Source organism: Tamandua tetradactyla, chromosome 2 (genome assembly GCF_023851605.1).
Source record: "Tamandua tetradactyla isolate mTamTet1 chromosome 2, mTamTet1.pri, whole genome shotgun sequence".
Taxonomy (NCBI): domain Eukaryota; kingdom Metazoa; phylum Chordata; class Mammalia; order Pilosa; family Myrmecophagidae; genus Tamandua; species Tamandua tetradactyla.
In genome coordinates this window covers 119,339,688-119,359,754 of record NC_135328.1, presented here as the reverse complement: position 1 = coordinate 119,359,754, position 20,067 = coordinate 119,339,688, and the positions used below count along the sequence as shown (strand labels likewise).

Sequence of the window (20,067 nt, the reverse complement as noted above, 5' to 3'; positions counted from 1 at the left end):
CTTACACGTTTATCTGGGCCAAACTAAATTTTCCCTCCTATATCCTTGAGCTCAACTAATTTACTGTTTCTTCATTTAACGTAAACTAGGTAAGACTGGGTTTTCTGAAGGTGGTGCGGCAGTAACATATGTTGTCTGCTGACATATTGGGCATTTCACATGCATTCTTAGGCTCTTCTTTCCCCTTCATTCTGGGCTTTGGTTCTCTTGGATTTAATTTCCAATGCCTTCCTCTTTCTCAGAGCAGTCTTTTTGTTTGTTTGTTTGTTTGGTGAAACCTCTCTTCCAGTACCTTTCAGAAAACGACTATGTGGGACCTAAATTATTTGAGGCTTTCATTTCAGTGTCCAAGAATCTTTTTCCTATCCTCAGATTAAATTGATTGATACGATGGAAACAGAATTTATAGATTGGAAATCCAGTTAATTGTGAAGGCATTGCTCCTCTAAAGTTTTTGCTTCAAGTGCTGCTGTCAAGAAATTAAATGCCATTCTGATTTTAATTCTTTGTAGAAGGATCTGAAAAACTGCAGAAACTTATCCTGAAAACAGTCAGCAGATTTTCTGTACAATCAACAGTCAATTTGCCAGGTGTAGGAGGGGAATCGGTGAGGGGGATAGTGGAGGAGGTGGTCAGATAGGCAGAAAATATATCCCATTTCGAATTGTAACAAATTTCAGAAAATAGTGGGTATAAATAAAAAAAAATTAAGAGAACTATTGGAGAAATATTAAAACTTTACTGAAGATGCAAAAGATCCAACTGAAGACAGCAATGATCACAGAGAACAATGCTATATAATATAATAATTCTTTATAATTAATTTATATTCAATGGCAATTCTGATCCAAATCCCAACAAAGTTTATCAATAAACTGATTCTAAATTTCACAAGGAAGAATAATAGAAAAAAGGAGCCAAGGCAATTTTTAAAGAAAAAGGAAACTTTGCAGTGCAAGTAGCAATACTTACCTACAGTAATTACAACAATGTGGTATGCAGAGATAGAGGCAAAAGAGTGACTGTAATATAGAGTCTCAAAACAGACCCATACATATGGAAGCATGATATGTAGTCAGGATAACTTAATAAAATCTGCAGAGGAAGGATTACCATGTAATACATTATGCTGAGACAACTGATAATACAGATGGAAAAATAAAATTAGATTCCCATTTCTCATACAAAAATAAATTCCACATATACAAAAAATCTAAATATGAAAAGCAAATGTGGTTTGCAAATGTTAAATTATTTTCTGTAGTTTTATGTGCATGTAAACTTCAAAAACTCAGGATCATGTGCAATAATTACCCTGTATCCTGTATCTTCCACTACATCACACGAAGCTGCACTGTCAGTGGTATGCCACACTGTGTCTTTGATGCTGCAGCCATACATAAATACATTCTTCTTCCGGGAGTGGCCATGATAATCACAATAAACCTTGAAAAGATAGCAACATATTTAAAAAATTACAACCTTCATATTTATATGCTACCAGATAAAGTCAGTTATCATCAAGCCAACAGACAGGTATGCATTCCTTGGTCCTTTTATTGTAACAGAGTTACTGCTTAACAAACAGAACTAATAAAAGTCATAATACCTAGTTTTGGAAAGAATCCATGAGTAATTCTAGAACTGTCAAATCCTTTGAAGGTCCTGCATCAGGCCACAAGTTCCAATCTTTCTATTCATCATTTAAAAAATAAGAAATTCAATTATATTTTAAAACTGCAGCCACCAAAGCTTAAAGGGCTGTTAAAGTATTTATCTAATTTAAAAGTACATGAAAATGCATTTATGAAGACCTACTTTAAAAAGGACATGGTTTAAATTTAATTCTTTTTTTTTTTTTATCAAAATTAAAATATTTTTTTTCTTTTTTTTATTAATTAAAAAAAGAATTAACAAAACAATTAGAAATCATTCCAATCTACATGTACAATCAGTAATTCTTAATAACATCACATAGTTGCATATTCATCATTTCTTAGTACATTTGCATCGATTTAGAAAAAGAAATAAAAAGACAACAGAATAAGAACTAAAACAATAATAGAAAGAAAAAAAAAACAAAAAAAACAAAAACAAAAAACCTATACCTCACATGCAGCTTCATTCAGTGTTTTAACATAATTGCATTACAATTGGGTAGTATTGTGCTGTCCATTTCTGAGTTTTTATATCCAGTCCCGTTGTACAGTCTGTATCCCTTCAGCTCCAATTATCCCTTCTCTCTTTTTTTTTTTTTTAATTAACGGAAAAAAAGAAATTAACCCAACATTTAGAGATCATACCATTCTACATATGCAATCATTAATTCTTAACATCATCACATAGATGCATGATCATCATTTCTTAGTACATTTGCATTGGTTTAGAAGAACTAGCAACATAACCGAAAAAGATATAGAATGTTAATATAGAGAAAAAAATAAAAGTAATAATAGTAAAATCAAAACAAAACAAAACAAAAACCTATAGTTCAGATGCAGCTTCATTCAGTGTTTTAACATGATTACTTTACAATTAGGTATTATTGTGCTGTCCATTTTTGAGTTTTTGTATCTAGTCCTGTTGCACAGTCTGTATCCCTTCAGCTTCAATTACCCATTGTCTTACCCTGTTTCTAACTTCTGCTGAACTCTGTTACCAATGACATATTTCAAGTTTATTCTCGAATGTCCGTTCACATCAGTGGGACCATACAGTATTTGTCCTTTAGTTTTTGGCTGGATTCACTCAGCATAATATTCTCTAGGTCCATCCATGTTATTACATGGTTCATAAGTTTATCTTGTCTTAAAGCTGCATAATATTCCATCGTATGTATATACCACAGTTTGTTTAGCCACTCTTCTGTTGATGGAGATTTTGGCTGTTTCCATCTCTTTGCAATTGTAAATAATGCTGCTATAAACATTGGTGTGCAAATGTCCGTTTGTGTCTTTGCCCTTAAGTCCTTTGAGTAGATACCTAGCAATGGTATTGCTGGGTCGTATGGCAATTCTATATTCAGCTTTTTGAGGAACGGCCAAACTGCCTTCCACAGTGGTTGCACCCTTTGACATTCCCACCAACAGTGGATAAGTGTGCCTCTTTCTCCGCATCCTCTCCAGCACTTGTCATTTTCTGTTTTGTTGATAATGGCCATTCTGGTGGGTGTGAGATGATATCTCATTGTGGTTTTGATTTGCATTTCTCTAATGGCCAGGGACATTGAGCATCTCTTCATGTGCCTCTTGGCCATCCGTATTTCCTCTTCTGAGAGGTGTCTGTTCAAGTCTTTTTCCCATTTTGTAATTGGGTTGGCTGTCTTTTTGTTGTTGAGATGAACAATCTCTTTATAAATTCTGGATACTAGACCTTTATCTGATATATCATTTCCAAATATTGTCTCCCATTGTGAAGGCTGTCTTTCTACTTTCTTGATGAAGTTCTTTGATGCACAAAAGTGTTTAATTTTGAGGAGTTCCCATTTATTTATTTCCTTCTTCAGTGCTCTTGCTTTAGGTTTAAGGTCCATAAAACCGCCTCCAGTTGTAAGATCCATAAGATATCTCCCAACATTTTCCTCTAACTGTTTTATGGTCTTAGACCTAATGTTTAGATCTTTGATCCGTTTTGAGTTAACTTTTGTATAGGGTGTGAGAGATGGGTCTTCTTTCATTCTTTTGCATATGGATATCCAGTTCTCTAGGCACCATTTATTGAAGAGACTGTTCTGTCCCAGGTGAGTTGGCTTGACTGCCTTATCAAAGATCAAATGTCCATAGATGAGAGGGTCTATATCTGAGCACTCTATTCGATTCCATTGGTCGATATATCTATCTTTATGCCAATACCATGCTGTTTTGACCACTGTGGCTTCATAATATGCCTTAAAGTCAGGCAGCGCGAGACCTCCAGCTTCGTTTGTTTTCCTCAAGATGTTTTTAGCAATTCGGGGCACCCTGCCCTTCCAGATAAATTTGCTTATTGGTTTTTCTATTTCTGAAAAATAAGTTGTTGGGATTTTGATTGGTATTGCATTGAATCTGTAAATCAATTTAGGTAGGATTGACATCTTAACTATATTTAGTCTTCCAATCCATGAACACGGTATGCCCTTCCATCTATTTAGGTCTTCTGTGATTTCTTTTAGCAGTTTTTTGTAGTTTTCTTTATATAGGTTTTTTGTCTCTTTAGTTAAATTTATTCCTAGGTATTTTATTCTTTTAGTTGCAATTGTAAATGGGATTCGTTTCTTGATTTCCCCCTCAGCTTGTTCATTACTAGTGTATAGAAATGCTACAGATTTTTGAATGTTGATCTTGTAACCTGCTACTTTGCTGTACTCATTTATTAGCTCTAGTAGTTTTGTTGTGGATTTTTCCGGGTTTTCGACGTATAGTATCATATCGTCTGCAAACAGTGATAGTTTTACTTCTTCCTTTCCAATTTTGATGCCTTGTATTTCTTTTTCTTTTCTAATTGCTCTGGCTAGAACCTCCAACACAATGTTGAATAATAGTGGTGATAGTGGACATCCTTGTCTTGTTCCTGATCTTAGGGGGAAAGTTTTCAATTTTTCCCCATTGAGGATGATATTAGCTGTGGGTTTTTCATATATTCCCTCTATCATTTTAAGGAAGTTCCCTTGTATTCCTATCTTTTGAAGTGTTTTCAACAGGAAAGGATGTTGAATCTTGTCGAATGCCTTCTCTGCATCAATTGAGATGATCATGTGATTTTTCTGCTTTGATTTGTTGATATGGTGTATTACATTAATTGATTTTCTTATGTTGAACCATCCTTGCATACCTGGGATGAATCCTACTTGGTCATGATGTATAATTCTTTTAATGTGTTGTTGGATACGATTTGCTAGAATTTTATTGAGGATTTTTGCATCTGTATTCATTAGAGAGATTGGTCTGTAGTTTTCTTTTTTTGTAATATCTTTGCCTGGTTTTGGTATGAGGGTGATGTTGGCTTCATAGAATGAATTAGGTAGTTTTCCCTTCGCTTCGATTTTTTTGAAGAGTTTGAAGAGAATTGGTACTAATTCTTTCTGGAACGTTTGGTAGAATTCACATGTGAAGCCATCTGGTCCTGGACTTTTCTTTTTAGGAAGCTTTTGAATGACTAATTTAATTTCTTTACTTGTGATTGGTTTGTTGAGGTCATCTATGTCTTCTTGAGTCAAAGTTGGTTGTTCATGTCTTTCCAGGAACCCGTCCATTTCCTCTAAATTGTTGTATTTATTAGCGTAAAGTTGTTCATAGTATCCTGTTATTACCTCCTTTATTTCTGTGAGGTCAGTAGTTATGTCTCCTCTTGCATTTCTGATCTTATTTATTTGCATCCTCTCTCTTCTTCTTTTTGTCAGTCTTGATAGGGGCCCATCAATCTTATTGATTTTCTCATAGAACCAACTTCTGGTCTTATTGATTTTCTCTACTGTTTTCATATTTTCAATTTCATTTATTTCTGCTCTGATCTTTGTTATTTCTTTCCTTTTGCTTGCTTTGGGATTAGTTTGCTGTTCTTTCTCCAGTTCTTCCAATTGAACAGTTAATTCCTGCATTTTTGCCTTTTCTTCTTTTCTGATATAGGCATTTAGGGCAATAAATTTCCCTCTTAGCACTGCCTTTGCTGCATCCCATAAGTTTTGATATGTTGTGTTTTCATTTTCATTTGCCTCGAGTAATTTACTAATTTCTCTTGCAATTTCTTCTTTGACCCACTCGTTGTTTAAGAGTGTTTTGTTGAGCCTCTAGGTATTTGTGAATTTTCTGGCATTCTGCCTATTATTGATTTCCAACTTCATTCCTTTATGATCCGAGAAAGTGTTGTGTATGATTTCAATCTTTTTAAATTTGTTAAGACTTGCTTTGTGACCCAGCATATGGTCTATCTTTGAGAATGATCCATGAGCACTTGAGAAAAAGGTGTATCCTGCTGTTGTGGGATGTAATGTCCAATAAATGTCTGTTAAGTCTAGCTCATTTATGGTAATATTCAGATTCTCTATTTCTTTATTGATCCTCTGTCTAGATGTTCTGTCCATTGATGAGAGTGGGGAATTGAAGTCTCCAACTATTATGGTATTTGTGTCTATTTCCCTTTTCAGTGTTTGCAGTGTATTCCTCACGTATTTTGGGGCACTCTGGTTCGGTGCATAAATATTTATGATTGTTATGTCTTCTTGTTTAATTGTTCCTTTTATTAGTATATACTGTCCTTCTTTGTCTCTTTTAACTATTTTACATTTGAAGTCTAACTTGTTGGATATTAGTATAGCCACTCCTGCTATTTTCTGGTTGTTATTTGCATGAAATATCTTTTCCCAACCTTTCACTTTCAACCTATGTTTATCTTTGGGTCTAAGATGTGTTTCCTGTAGACAGCATATAGAAGGATCCTGTTTTTTAATCCATTCTGCCAATCTATGTCTTTTGATTGGGGAATTCAGTCCATTAACATTTAGTGTTATTACTGTTTGGATAATATTTTCCTCTGCCATTTTGCCTTTTGTATTATATATATATCATATCTGACTTTCCTTCTTTCTACACTCTTCTCCATACCTCTCTCTTCTGTCTTTTTGGTTCTGACTCTAGTGCTCCCTTTAGTATTTCTTGCAGAGCTGGTCTCTTGGTCACAAATTCTCTCAGTGACTTTTTGTCTGAGAATGTTTTAATTTCTCCCTCATTTTTGAAGGACAATTTTGCTGGATATAGGAGTCTTGGTTGGCAGTTTTTCTCTTTTAGTAATTGAAATATATCATCCCACTGTCTTCTAGCCTCCATGGTTTCTGCTGAGAAATCTACACATAGTCTTATTGGGTTTCCCTTGTATGTGATGGATTGTTTTTCTCTTGCTGCTTTCAAGATCCTCTCTTTCTCTTTGACCTCTGACATTCTAACTAGTAAGTGTCTTGGAGAACGCCTATTTGGGTCTAATCTCTTTGGGGTGCGCTGCACTTCTTGGATCTGTAATTTTAGGTCTTTCATAAGAGTCGGGAAATTTTCAGTGAAAATTTCTTCCATTAGTTTTTCTCCTCCTTTTCCCTTCTCTTCTCCTTCTGGGACACCCACAACACGTATATTTGTGCGCTTCATATTGTCCTTGAGTTCCCTGATACCCTGTTCAAATTTTTCCATTCTTTTCTCGATAGTTTCTGTTTCTTTTTGGAATTCAGATGTTCCATCCTCCAAATCACTAATTCTATCTTCTGTCTCTTTGAATCTATCATTGTAGGTATCCATTGTTTTTTCTATCTTTTCTACTTTGTCCTTCACTTCCATAAGTTCTGTGATTTGCTTTTTCAGTTTTTCTATTTCTTCTTTATGTTCAGCCCATGTCTTCTTCATGTCCTCCCTCAATTTATCGATTTCGTTTTTGAAGAGGTTTTCCATTTCTGTTCGTATATTTAGCATTAGTTGTCTCAGCTCCTGTATCTCATTTGAACTATTGGTTTCTTCCTTTGACTGGGCCATATTTTCAATTATTTGAGCGTGATCCGTTATCTTCTGTTGGCGTCTGCGCATTTAGACAGATTTCCCTGGGTATTGGATCCAAAAGTTTGGAAGATTTTTCTGTGAAATCTCTGGGTTCTGTTTTTCTTATCCTGCCCAGTAGGTGGCACTCGTGGCACACGTTTGTCTGCGGGTCCCACCAGTAAAAGGTGCTGTGGGACCTTAAACTTTGGAAAACTCTCGCCGTCCTGGGGGTTCGCTAGCCGAAGCGGCTTGAGCCGGCCCGGGGTCCGAGCGCAGGGAGGGTTGCTGTTCGCCGCAGCCAGGGAAAGAGCCCGTCCGAATTTCCTAGTCGGCCCTGGGCGACAAGCGTGGCGGGAGGGCGCCAGCAGCAGCGGCCCGCCCGAGAGAGTGCACGTTTCCCGGGAGTCACGGGTTTGGAAGGGGCCTCCCGCACCCGTCACCGTTCTCCGCAGCCTGGGGGTTTCCGATCCAATTCTCTCAGTTGCTCCGGGGGCTGCGCGTGGTGTGGGTGCCAGCCGCCTTGGTTTCAGGGGACCACCTCTCCAATTCTCCCAGCCGGCCCGGGAAGGGGGAAGGGAGTAACTCCGGCCGCTTGCCACCCTGCCCGGTAAGGCCCGCGCGCCTCGGCGATCTCACCCGAGCTGCTTCTCTCAGCCAGCCAGCCGTTCCAGGATGGGGTACGCTGTCTTTTTTATCTCTGTTGTGGCTTTGGGCGCTTTCTGTATCGTTTCTACTCCCCTAGTAGGTGTCCTGGAGAAGAAACTAAGATCCGCGCGTCTTACTAAGCCGCCATCTTCCAGGAAGTCTCCAAATTTAATTCTTAATAGCATCATTTTAAAAATGAAAAATATATGATAGGCTTACATATAAATTTTACTCCTCTGCAAAATTGTTCTATTGTCTCCAAAGGAAGGTTAAATAATTTAAATTTATATATTGGGTACAGTCTAAACAAAAACTGTTGAAAATAGAAGAAATGTACATATAGTCCAGTATAGCATCATACCATGCCTATACTACATTTCCTATGGGTGTAATGGGGATTGAACAGTTGGAAAACTGACTAAAGAGATCAGAAACAATGAATCTACTGGTTTGAGAATTTAAGATTTTGGAAAATACATAATGTTCAAATGGTGAAAGTTAAATACCTAAGACCTGTAAGCAGGAGTTATTAATATTCATAAGCAAAAAAAGAAAAGTAAAGGGCTTAAGAGAATTATAAAACTTAAACCTAATGATGTAAGAATTTGAATACACTGTATCACTTTGACACTAAAATTAAAACACAAGCAACTCATAACAGAATGACATTTTAAAGAAATCACTTTTTTTTTTGACTTTTCTTTCTTTTTTTTTTTTTTTTTATTAATGTATTAGTTAGGGTTCTCTAGAGAAACAGAATCAACAGGGAACACTTGCAAATATAAAATTTATGAAAGTGTCTCACGTGACCGTAGGAATGCAGAGTCCAAAATCCACAGGGCAGGCTGCGAAGCTGATGACTCCAATGGATGGCCTGGATGAACTCCACAGGAGAGGCTCACCAGCCAAAGCAGGAATGCAACCTGTCTCCTCTGAGTCCTCCTTAAAAGGCTCCCCATGATTGGATTTAGCATCACTAATTGCAGAAGACACTCCCCTTTGGCTGATTACAAATGGAATCAGCTGTGGATGTAGCTGACGTGATCATGACCTAATCCTATGAAATGTCCTCATTGCAACAGACAGGCCAGTGCTTGCCCAATCAGATGAACAGGTACCACAACTTGGCCAAGTTGACACCTGTCCCTAACCATGATAATTAATTAACGGAAAAAAGAAATTAACCCAACATTTAGAAATCATACCATTCTACATATGCAATCAGTAATTCTTAACATCATCACATAGATGCATGATCATCGTTTCTTAGTACATTTGCATCGGTTCAGAAGAACTAGTAACACAACCGAAAAAGATATAGAATGTTAATATAGAGAAAAAAATAAAAGTAATAATAGTAAAAAACAAACCAAACCAAACCAAACAAAACAAAAACCTATAGCTCGGATGCAGCTTCATTCAGTGTTTTAACATGATTACTTTACAATTAGGTATTATTGTGCTGTCCATTTTTGAGTTTTTTTATCTAGTCCTGTTGCACAGTCTGTATCCCATCAGTTCCAATTACCCATTATCTTACCCTGTTTGTAACTCCTGCTGAACTCTGTTACCAATGACATATTCCAAGTTTATTCTTGAATGTCGATTCACATCATTGGGACCACACAGTATTTGTCCTTTAGTTTTTGGCTAGACTCACTCAGCATAATGTTCTCTAGGTCCATCCATGTTATTACATGCTTCATAAGTTTATCCTGTCTTAAAGCTGCATAATATTCCATCGTATGTATATAACACAGTTTGTTTAGCCACTCGTCTGTTGATGGACATTTTGGCTGTTTCCATCTCTTTGCAATTGTAAATAACGCTGCTATACACATTGGTGTGCAAATGTCCGTTTGAGTTTTTGCCCTTAATTCCTTTGAGTAGATTCCCAGCAATGGTATTGCTGGGTCGTATGGCAATTCTATATTCAGCTTTTTGAGGAACCGCCAAACTGCCTTCCACAGTGGTTGCACCATTTGACATTCCCACCAACAGTGGATAAGTGTGCCTCTTTCACCGCATCCTCTCCAGCACTTGTCATTTTCTGTTTTGTTGATAATGGCCATTCTGGTGGGTGTGAGATGATATCTCATTGTGGTTTTGATTTGCATTTCTCTAATGGCCAGGGACATTGAGCATCTCTTCATGTGCCTTTTGGCCATTTGTATTTCCTCCTCTGAGAGGTGTCTATTCAAGTCTTTTTCCCATTTTGTAATTGGGTTGGCTGTCTTTTTGTTGTTGAGTTGAACAATCTCTTTATAAATTCTGGATACTAGACCTTTATCTGATATGTCGTTTCCAAATATTGTTTCCCATTGTGTAGGCTGTCTTTCTACTTTCTTGATGAAGTTCTTTAATGCACAAAAGTGTTTAATTTTGAGGAGCTCCCATTTATTTATTTCCTTCTTCAGTGCTCTTGCTTTAGGTTTAAGGTCCATAAAACTGCCTCCAATTGTAAGATTCATAAGATATCTCCCTACATTTTCCTCTAACTGTTTTATGGTCTTAGACCTAATGTTTAGATCTTTGATCCATTTTGAGTTAACTTTTGTGTAGGGTGTGAGATATGGGTCTTCTTTCATTCTTTTGCATATGGATATCCAGTTCTCTAGGCACCATTTATTGAAGAGACTGTTCTGTTCCAGGTGAGTTGGCTTGACTGCCTTATCAAAGATTAAATGTCCATAGATGAGAGGGTCTATATGTGAGCACTCTATTCGATTCCATTGGTCAATATATCTATCTTTATGCCAATACCATGCTGTTTTGACCACTGTGGCTTCATAATATGCCTTAAAGTCAGGCAGTGCGAGACCTCCAGCTTCGTTTTTTTTCCTCAAGATGTTTTTTGCAATTCGGGGCACCCTGCCCTTCCAGATAAATTTGCTTATTGGTTTTTCTATTTCTGAAAAATAAGTTGTTGGGATTTTGATTGGTATTGCATTGAATCTGTAGATCAATTTAGGTAGGATTGACATCTTAATTATATTTAGTCTTCCAGTCCATGAAAACGGTATGCCCTTCCATCTATTTAGGTCTTCTGTGATTTCTTTTAACAGTTTTTTGTAGTTTTCTTTATATAGGTTTTTTGTCTCTTTAGTTAAATTTATTCCTAGGTATTTTATTCTTTTAGTTGCAATTGTAAATGGGATTCGTTTCTTGATTTCCCCCCCGCTTGTTCATTGCTAGTGTATAGAAATGCTACAGATTTTTGAATGTTGATCTTGTAACCTGCTACTTTGCTGTACTCATTTATTAGCTCTAGTAGTTTTGTTGTGGAGTTTTCCGGGTTTTCGACATATAGTATCACATTGTCTGCAAACAGTGATAGTTTTACTTCTTCTTTTCCAATTTTGATGCCTTGTATTTCTTTTTCTTGTCTAATTGCTCTGGCTAGAACCTCCAACACAATGTTGAATAATAGTGGCGATAGTGGACATCCTTGTCTTGTTCCTGATCTTAGAGGGAAAGTTTTCAATTTTTCCCCATTGAGGATGATATTAGCTTTGGGTTTTTCATATATTCCCTCTATCATTTTAAGGAAGTTCCCTTGTATTCCTATCTTTTGAAGTGTTTTCAACAGGAAAGAAATCACTTTTGAAATTGTTAACATTTAGCTTTAATAACCAGAAAACAATGTCCAAAATGTTGTTATCAATTAGCAAAAGCATTTCTTTGACTTTACAAATTAAAATCAAATATTGCCACATACCAGGGGTAAACGCCTCACTGCAGCCAAGTACTGTAGTAGCCCCTTAGCATGATAAATTGTAGGATGTAAATCTGGATTTGGACTTTGCCACTGTCTGTTCAAATCTTCTCCACTTAAAGAACAACGGTGGCTACATACAACATAAATACACAGACAAAGACAAAAAACATTTGTACCAATAAAATATATATAAATTTCTGATCTAAATTTATGATTTTATTCTAGTATTTCAAATAGGTAGAAATGATGGGCCCCACTGAATGTATTCATATACATTCACTAAATATTTATTATTTGCTATGTGCAAGATCATGTGTTACATATATTTAACTGTGGTAAGCTTTTTGATTTATATGTCAAAATGGTCAAGATATAGAAAAAGTAATTCTGAACTCTGGGATTTTGCTCCAACTTTATAAACTTTATAAAATTTATTCATGTTCATATTTACCAGTCTGATTACACAATAATCATCTTACAATAACATTCTATAATCTTGGTTGTACTAATTATTATGCAAAACTGCTATCTGCAGCCTACCTTCTGCGAAAGACAAGAACGGGAAAAGTATGCATTCTTATAGAAATTCAAATACATTTTCATTTAGTCATATGTATTAAATAGTAAAGACACTGGACAAAAATTTAAGCAGTCAGAAAGTGGTTATCAGAAGCATAAACAGAGTTCTAATTTTCAATATGGTTCTGAATTACAACTTGACATAAGACTTGATTTTGTTCTACCAACAGAAATATTAACAAAAAAGAAATTATTCTATTTTTCAGAAATTCAATAATTTCCTAAAATATGAGAAATATTCATTCTACTTCTAATGAATAAATAAGATATGGTATTCTCATCTTTGGAGATGCTCATGGCAGCCAGACTAAATCTCATCTTTCAGAAGCACTCCAAAAACTGTGGAATTGCCAGAAACAAATGAATGATACTAACTATAGCCAATATACTCCTTCATTTAAAAAGTAATTATCTGTCAGTATTTCCAGTCTAAAGAATTTCTTCTGTCAGAAACAATATCTCCTGATATCAGGAAGAGGTGAGGAGATGGCCCTAACATTCCAGGTTAGTGGAAAGAGATCCCAGAAGATTCTAAACACTGAGACAACCTAAGATTCATGCCACCAACAAGTAAAAAAAAGAGGAAAATGAGATAAAAAATCTTCCTCAGATCCTGACACTGTGATTTCTCTAAAACAATTCAAGCAAGACACAGAGACATATTATGATCATATTCTCTTGAATAAGTATGAAATTTCTCAAAATATCATACTATAAAATATATTTCCATTTAAAATTTACCTTACATGTATTTCTCACCAAAATTTTCTTTGTTTCAAAAAATCATTACATTTGTGTTCCAAATTAACCTGCACTCTATTATTTCACCAAGTTTATACAGGACAGCCACAATAATCTATAATATTTCTATAACTATTGCTTAACTTACTTTCCATTGATGACACCATCTGGATTTAGCATAGGGACAATTTTAAAAATATAGGATTCTCGTAAGCTCTGAGCAGTAGGGTTATTACTCATGAGATACTCCAATGTTCCTTTCATAACCCAACTTGCATTAGTTTCTCCAGGATGCACCCGAGCAGATAAGAAAACATAAGGGCGATTTCCTGAAGTACACATAAAATTTCAAATTAAAAAGAACAGCTACCAAAAGTTTGTATGATATTTTATTCTGGGGCTTTAGAAATGTTTCTATTCAGTTGTGAACTCCAACAAAAATTCTTAATAGAACTCACCTGTACCTATTATGTATAAGCACGGAGCTAAGCCTTATGGAGGGAACCAACATGAAACCAACCTAAACCGCATCCTAAAGGAGTTACAATATGAACATAAGACTATAAATAGGTCAAATCTGAGTGATTACATAATTCACTAGTTATTTAATAAAAATTAGGTTTTCTAAAGAACAAGTAGTTGGGGAAGTTTTAAACATAAAATTAGTTTTCATAAAGTCATGGGAAAAGAAGGGAAATAAAATCTTATGCCTGTATATTATGCCAGTATAAGAAGCACAGTGAAAAAAGTATATCTGTTCAGAGATTTGCAAAGAAAAATATTTTCCACCACACATTTAGATACGAAAGTTCCCAAAATAAACACTTAGCTTATCCTCTTATATTTTCATATATCTTAAGTTCTTTCTCTTTGTTTGAAAATGCTTTACCTTCTTAACAAAATTAGAATAGTTTTCTTATCTTTACTACCATGGGTGTTCATTTGATGGAATTTTAAAAATAAAAATGATGGGGTAAAACAATAGCCCTTCAGTGACAGTTCTGAAAGCACTTAATAGTATCTAGTTGTTTTATTTATAAATAAAATTAGCTAATTTTCAAATTGATGGCATTATTAAATAAACTCAAAACTATTTGTTTTATTACACTTTGAATATGATTTCTAAGGATAAGAGCTACAGAATATTCATATCAAAAGGGCCCTTAGGGATCACCTCATGCAGCTCCCTCATTTGTGACATGAGGAAATTGAGGCCCAGAGAAAGGTAAACCCTGTGGCCAGACAGTCACAGGACCAAACCCAGAACCCAAGTTTCCCAATGCTTAGTGCATTGCAACTTATATAAGAAGCAAAGAAAAATACATGAGAATGACTGGTATTTTGAGTGAAGAAGACAGACTTACTGAATTGACAGATATGTTCATAATAATTAGACTCTGGCATTGCTGTAATAGTCACCAAGGGGCAGCTGTTTCCAGACAGGGTTTCACATAACACAGCTTTTCGAAAATAGATTTGCTGAGGATTGTGGGCCGTTTCCAATTTTTGAAGATGCATCTTGATAAAAATTTAAAAGCAAAGTATACAATCATTTAAAACCTCCCTATGATATACAGAAAATAACGTATCCAGATCTCCACATAACTGAAGGAGTGGACAACATTCCTAATCTCTTATTTGAAACCCTCAGGGCCAGATGTGCTTGAAATATCAGTATTTGGGGAAACAATGCATATACCAGTAATTTCTGCAATACCACCAGCAGGGTGAGAGGAAGCACCTCATAATACAGATATTATTAATTTGCAGCAAAACATATAAACTGGCACCCTAAGTAGAATCAATATTCTAAATAAGCTCACATCAGTTCAGCTCAGCCTTTGCTGCCAAAGAAGTTATGAAAAAGCTTTTGGTTTTCAAAGCCTTTTGGATTTTGGAACTGTGAAAAACTGACTGTAGACCTGCATCAGCAATCTAAAATTTGAAGAACGCAAATTATGTATGACAAATTTTAAAAACTTCTTTTCCTGATTTCAAGATTAATACAGGTTCATTGAAAAATGTCTGGAAAACACAGAAAGTACAAAGAAAAAATTTAAAACATGCATATGTGTATCACTTAGATTATTACTAATAAATGTAACGCAAATGAACAAAACTGTGATCATATGACTTTCATAATCTGCTTCTATCACTTAAAACTTTATACACACACATATTCATAACATGAACAAGATATCTTGCAAAATAATGGAGGATTTTTTCTTAGAAAACCCAACTTTTAATAGTTTCATTATAGTTATAACAAAAATAAATTGTCCAATCACTTATTTTAAGTTATTTAGTTGGTTTCCAAACTTTTCCCTATATCCATTCACATTTACTAAAGTAGTCACTATTTGTCAGAAATTGTGTTAGGTGTTGGGGATATATCAATGAATAAATGGACTAGAATCCAATGAGCTTTTAGTCTGGCAAGAAAGAAAGAGACAACATATGATTACCATTACAAAGGGAAAATATAGAGTGCTATAGAGAGCATGTAATAAAGAAAGGGGAGGCTTGCTTAATCCGGGAAGCTAGGAAAAGCCTTTCAGAGAACTTAAATTGAAATCTGAAGGATGAGTGCTGCAAGCAGAAGGAAAAGTACATAGGAAGACCAGGAGCTAAGAAAGAACAGGGGGCATTTCAAATAACTGAAAGACTTCATCACAGCTAGATCAGAAAGTACAAGGGTGAGAAGTAGAGAATTTGATACAGGATGAGAGACCTGGTAGATCAGTCTTTCCCAAAGCATGATAAACATACTACTGGAAACTGAGATAACTAAGTGGTGTTCAGACCATCGTTTTTAAAATGTAGTTAGGTATGTATTACTGAGAATCAGAAAAAAAAAATCTAGCACATTAAGCCTATAATTCCATGGATATTAATTTAGGATGTGAATTTTAAAGAATGAGTTATTAATGTCTACGTGAAGATGAATATTAAGTAAATACTAGTTCAAAACGTACCTAGAGAATTGTGGTAATACTGGAGAAATGACTGAATGAATAAAAATTTTAGACTTGATGCAAAGGGTAAGAGAAACCATTAAAGAGTTTTAAGAAGGGGATTTACATAATTAGATTTGCTTTAAAAGATCCCTCTGGTTCCAATATGGAAAAAAGAATGACGAAGAGGAAAGGGAGGAAAAGGGAAGGAATCCTTGGACACAAATTAGAAAGGGGGTGGCAGGAGTCCAGGTAGGTAACAATGCCCAGTATAGTGAGACTAGCGAGAAGTAGGAGATAACAAAATATATTTAAAAAGAAAAATCAGTAAGAACAATTACATATACCCATGTGGAGAGGGTTGAACCATATCCCCCAAGAATACATGCTGAAGTCTTAACCTCCCAGTATCTGTGAATTGACCTGATTTGGAAATAGGATCTTTTCAAACATAATCAAGTTGAGGTCCTATCGATTAGGGTGGGCCCTAATCCAATATGACCAGTGTCCTCATAAAAAGACAAAGATAGTGACATATGGAAGACAGCATGTGAAAACAGGAGGAAAGACTGGAATGATGCAGCTACAAGTCAAAGAACACCAAAGATTTCCAAGAACCAGTAAAAGGTAGGAAGCAACCAGGAAGGGTTCTTCCCTAGAGCCTTTCAGAGGGAGCACAGCCCTGCCAAAACCTTCATTTCAGACTTCCATTTTTCAAAACAGTGAAAGGACAAATTTCTGCTGTGTTAAACCACCGAATGTGGGATAATTTGGTATGGCAGCCCTAGGAAATTGATATGCCATGCAAATAGCAACTTTGAAAAGATATTTTTTATATACATTCATAATTCTTTTCCTAGGATAAATCACCCCAAAATAGAACTACTAAGTCAATAAGCATACATTCTGATGCTATGTCATTCAGCACAGAAAGATACCTGAACACTACACTTTCATTTTAGGTTGTAACCTTCATTAAAACACTCATTTAGTGTCTCAGCCTTGTTAACTCTTCTGCTCTGTGCACTACGTTTTTCTTTCATTTACTCCTCTCTAATAATTTGGAAGCTTGTTTCAAATCACAGTAGTTCTCCAACTTCTTTCCTGGCAATTTGATAATACATTCATGATTCTTAACCATTAGGATAGTTAAGACATTGTGCTTGAGAATTCATCTACCACAGTCGGTCATTTAATTACTTGAATTAACAGTTGCTTAGTTTTGTTTTATAATGCTAAGTCAAAAAAATCTCAATCAAATAACCACAGAATAAATTTCATATTATTTATAAGAAGTCTGGATGCAGGAATCTATAATGAATCCATTAGAAGAAAGGAATTTCCCACAGAAAAACTCAAATTGCACCTACATTTTTGTGTTAACACTGTCCATAAGAGTCAATGTTTTGGTTAAAGACGTAGAAATCTCACACAGTGAAAATTCATAAAACATGGAATCTTACAGAACTATTGATTTCTACACAAAGATAGGAAGTAAAAATCATGTCATATTTCCTCAATTTTTTTTTCTAGTAAGTAAACATAGGGACCACATTCTCATTCTTCTCCTTTACGTTTTCAACAAATATTATACGATTTTCTAAAATCTTTGTAATACATGAATTTTTTTCATTTATTATTTTAATTAAAACAGCCAATATAAACATGATACAATAACGGTCATAAAACAATTGAATGAGTTCTCACCTGTAAAGTTGAATATGTATATGGATAGTGATAAGCAAAGTAGCAAACATCATCTTTATGTGGAAAACTGACAGTGAATGTAATTGTATAGTAGGATTTTCCCTTTTGCCCACCAGCAGCTACTGAACTTCTTGAGAAGTGATTTCTGTAGAAAAGCATAAAACATCCTTATATCATCTACAAAATATGTATATATATGATTTTCCTTGCTACTATTATTAAACAATTTGAGGAAAAAAAACCTATAAATAAAACAAATTTTTAATTTAAATATCCCATAAAAAATAGACTAGGTACTGATATAGTAGTTAATTGCTATCAGCTAACAACATTAGTTTTCACTTCTGCATTTGTAATTAAATGGAAATAATACTCCACACATTAATAAAATTTTAGAGCCCCTTTCTCTGACACCCATATCTATATCACTGGATCGAGGCAATGATCATCAATGGCTGCTGCAATCATTAGAGGAAAGGCTGACGGACACCTACACAACAACACCTACATCCACTGACTGCTCTTAATTTTACAAATACACAAATAACCAGAGATGATGGGCCTCCTGATCTGGGACAATAAGAACTCACAGTGCCTCCTATAAAGTATTCTTTCCAAAAACCAAGTCTCAAGTTGATGAAGCTTCTAGATCTAACACCAGTTTACAGGCAACAGGAGCAAGGGAAGAACGTGTTCACACCACACTTCACAAACTCCAAATAGGAGAAATTCTGCATGACAAATGACCCAATTTCTTTAACAAATAAATAGAAAAGCAAAAAAAGAGAGAAAAGGGGGAAACCTATAAATTAAGGGAGACTTAAAAGACCTATCAACCCAAATAAAATACAATGTGTGAACCTTAACTGGACTGATTGGAGAAAAGCAACTATCATACAACATTTATGAGATAACGGGAAGTCTGAACATGATTGGATATTTCATCATATTAAGGAATTTTCTTAGGGGTGATAATGGCATTGTGGTTAGATTTTCATAAAAAGACTGTGTCTTTTAGAGATATGTACTTATATATTTATACATAAAATATTTCAGAAAGTTGCTTAAAAAATTCAGTGTTGAGAAGATGGCGGCTTAGTAAGACGCGCGGGTCTTAGTTCCTCCTCCAGAAAAGCAACTAAAGAAACAGAAACAATACGAAACAGCTCCCGGAGCCACGACAGAGACCAAAAAGACAGCGTACCCCATTCTGGAACGGCTGAACGGGCAGGGAGAATCTGCTGCGGTGAGATACCCGAGGGGCGCGCGTTTTCCCGGCCGGGGCGGCTGGCGACTGGGGTCCCCTCCACGCACATGGCTCCCCGGTCTGACTGGGAATGTTGGATAGTGGGGCCCTCCCGCCACGCTTGGCATCTCGGGCCAGCTGGGTAATTTGGACCGGCACTCCCCCAAGCCGCGGCGGCCGGTGACCCCCCCCTCCATGCACGGTTTCCCGGGCCGACTGCGAGATTCGGATTGGCAAGTTAAAGGAGCCACAGCATCTTTTACTGGTGGGACCCGCAGACAGACGAGCGCCACGAGCGTCACCTACTGGGCAGGAAAAGAAAAACAGAGCCCAGAGATTTCACAGAAAAACCTGTCAACCAGCCGGGTCCCACACCCAGGGAAATCTGATCAAATGCCCAGACACCAGCAGAAAATAATGGATGACGCTCGGAAAATTGAAGATATGGCCCAGTCAAAGGAACAAACCAATAGTTCAAATGAGATACAGGAGCTGAGACAACTAATGCTGAATATACGAACAGAAATGGAAAAACTCTTCAAAAACCAAATCAATAAATTGAGGGAGGACATGAAGAAGACATGGGCTGAACAAAAAGAAGAAATAGAAAATCTGAAAAAAACAAATCACAGAACTTATGGGAGTGAAGGACAAAGAAGAAAAAATGGAAAAAACAATGGACACCTACAATGGTAGATTCAAAGAGACAGAAGCTACAATTAGTGAACTGGAGGATGGAACATCTGAATTCCAAAAAGAAACAGAAACTATCGGGAAAAGAATGGAAAAATTTGAACAGGGTATCAGGGAACTCAAGGACAATATGAACCGCACAAATATACGTGTTGTGGGTGTCCCAGAAGGAGAAGAGAAGGGAAAAGGAGGAGAAAAACTAATGGAAGAAATTATCACTGAAAATTTCCCAACTCTTATGAAAGACCTAAAATTACAGATCCAAGAAGTGCAGCGCACCCCAAAGAGATT

The 20,067-nt window shown here is 35.9% G+C and overlaps 1 protein-coding gene across 5 annotated transcripts in view; it reads right to left on the bottom strand.

Annotated features, from left to right (window-relative positions):
- Positions 1–20,067, bottom strand: part of LOC143673742 (cytosolic carboxypeptidase 1) — a 262,732-nt gene that overhangs the window by 50,631 nt on the left and 192,034 nt on the right. For all 5 annotated transcript variants that reach the window (XR_013170577.1, XM_077148653.1, XM_077148656.1 and 2 more), the window contains exons 19-23: positions 17,838–17,982; positions 14,541–14,694; positions 13,325–13,505; positions 11,857–11,986; positions 1,315–1,446 (exon numbers count right to left, since the gene is read on the bottom strand). Coding sequence is in view for 4 of the 5 variants with exons in the window: in XM_077148653.1 (XP_077004768.1) it covers positions 1,315–1,446; positions 11,857–11,986; positions 13,325–13,505; positions 14,541–14,694; positions 17,838–17,982 (742 nt within the window). In the remaining variant the exon portion in view is untranslated. The remainder of the gene's footprint in view (positions 1–1,314; positions 1,447–11,856; positions 11,987–13,324; positions 13,506–14,540; positions 14,695–17,837; positions 17,983–20,067) is intronic.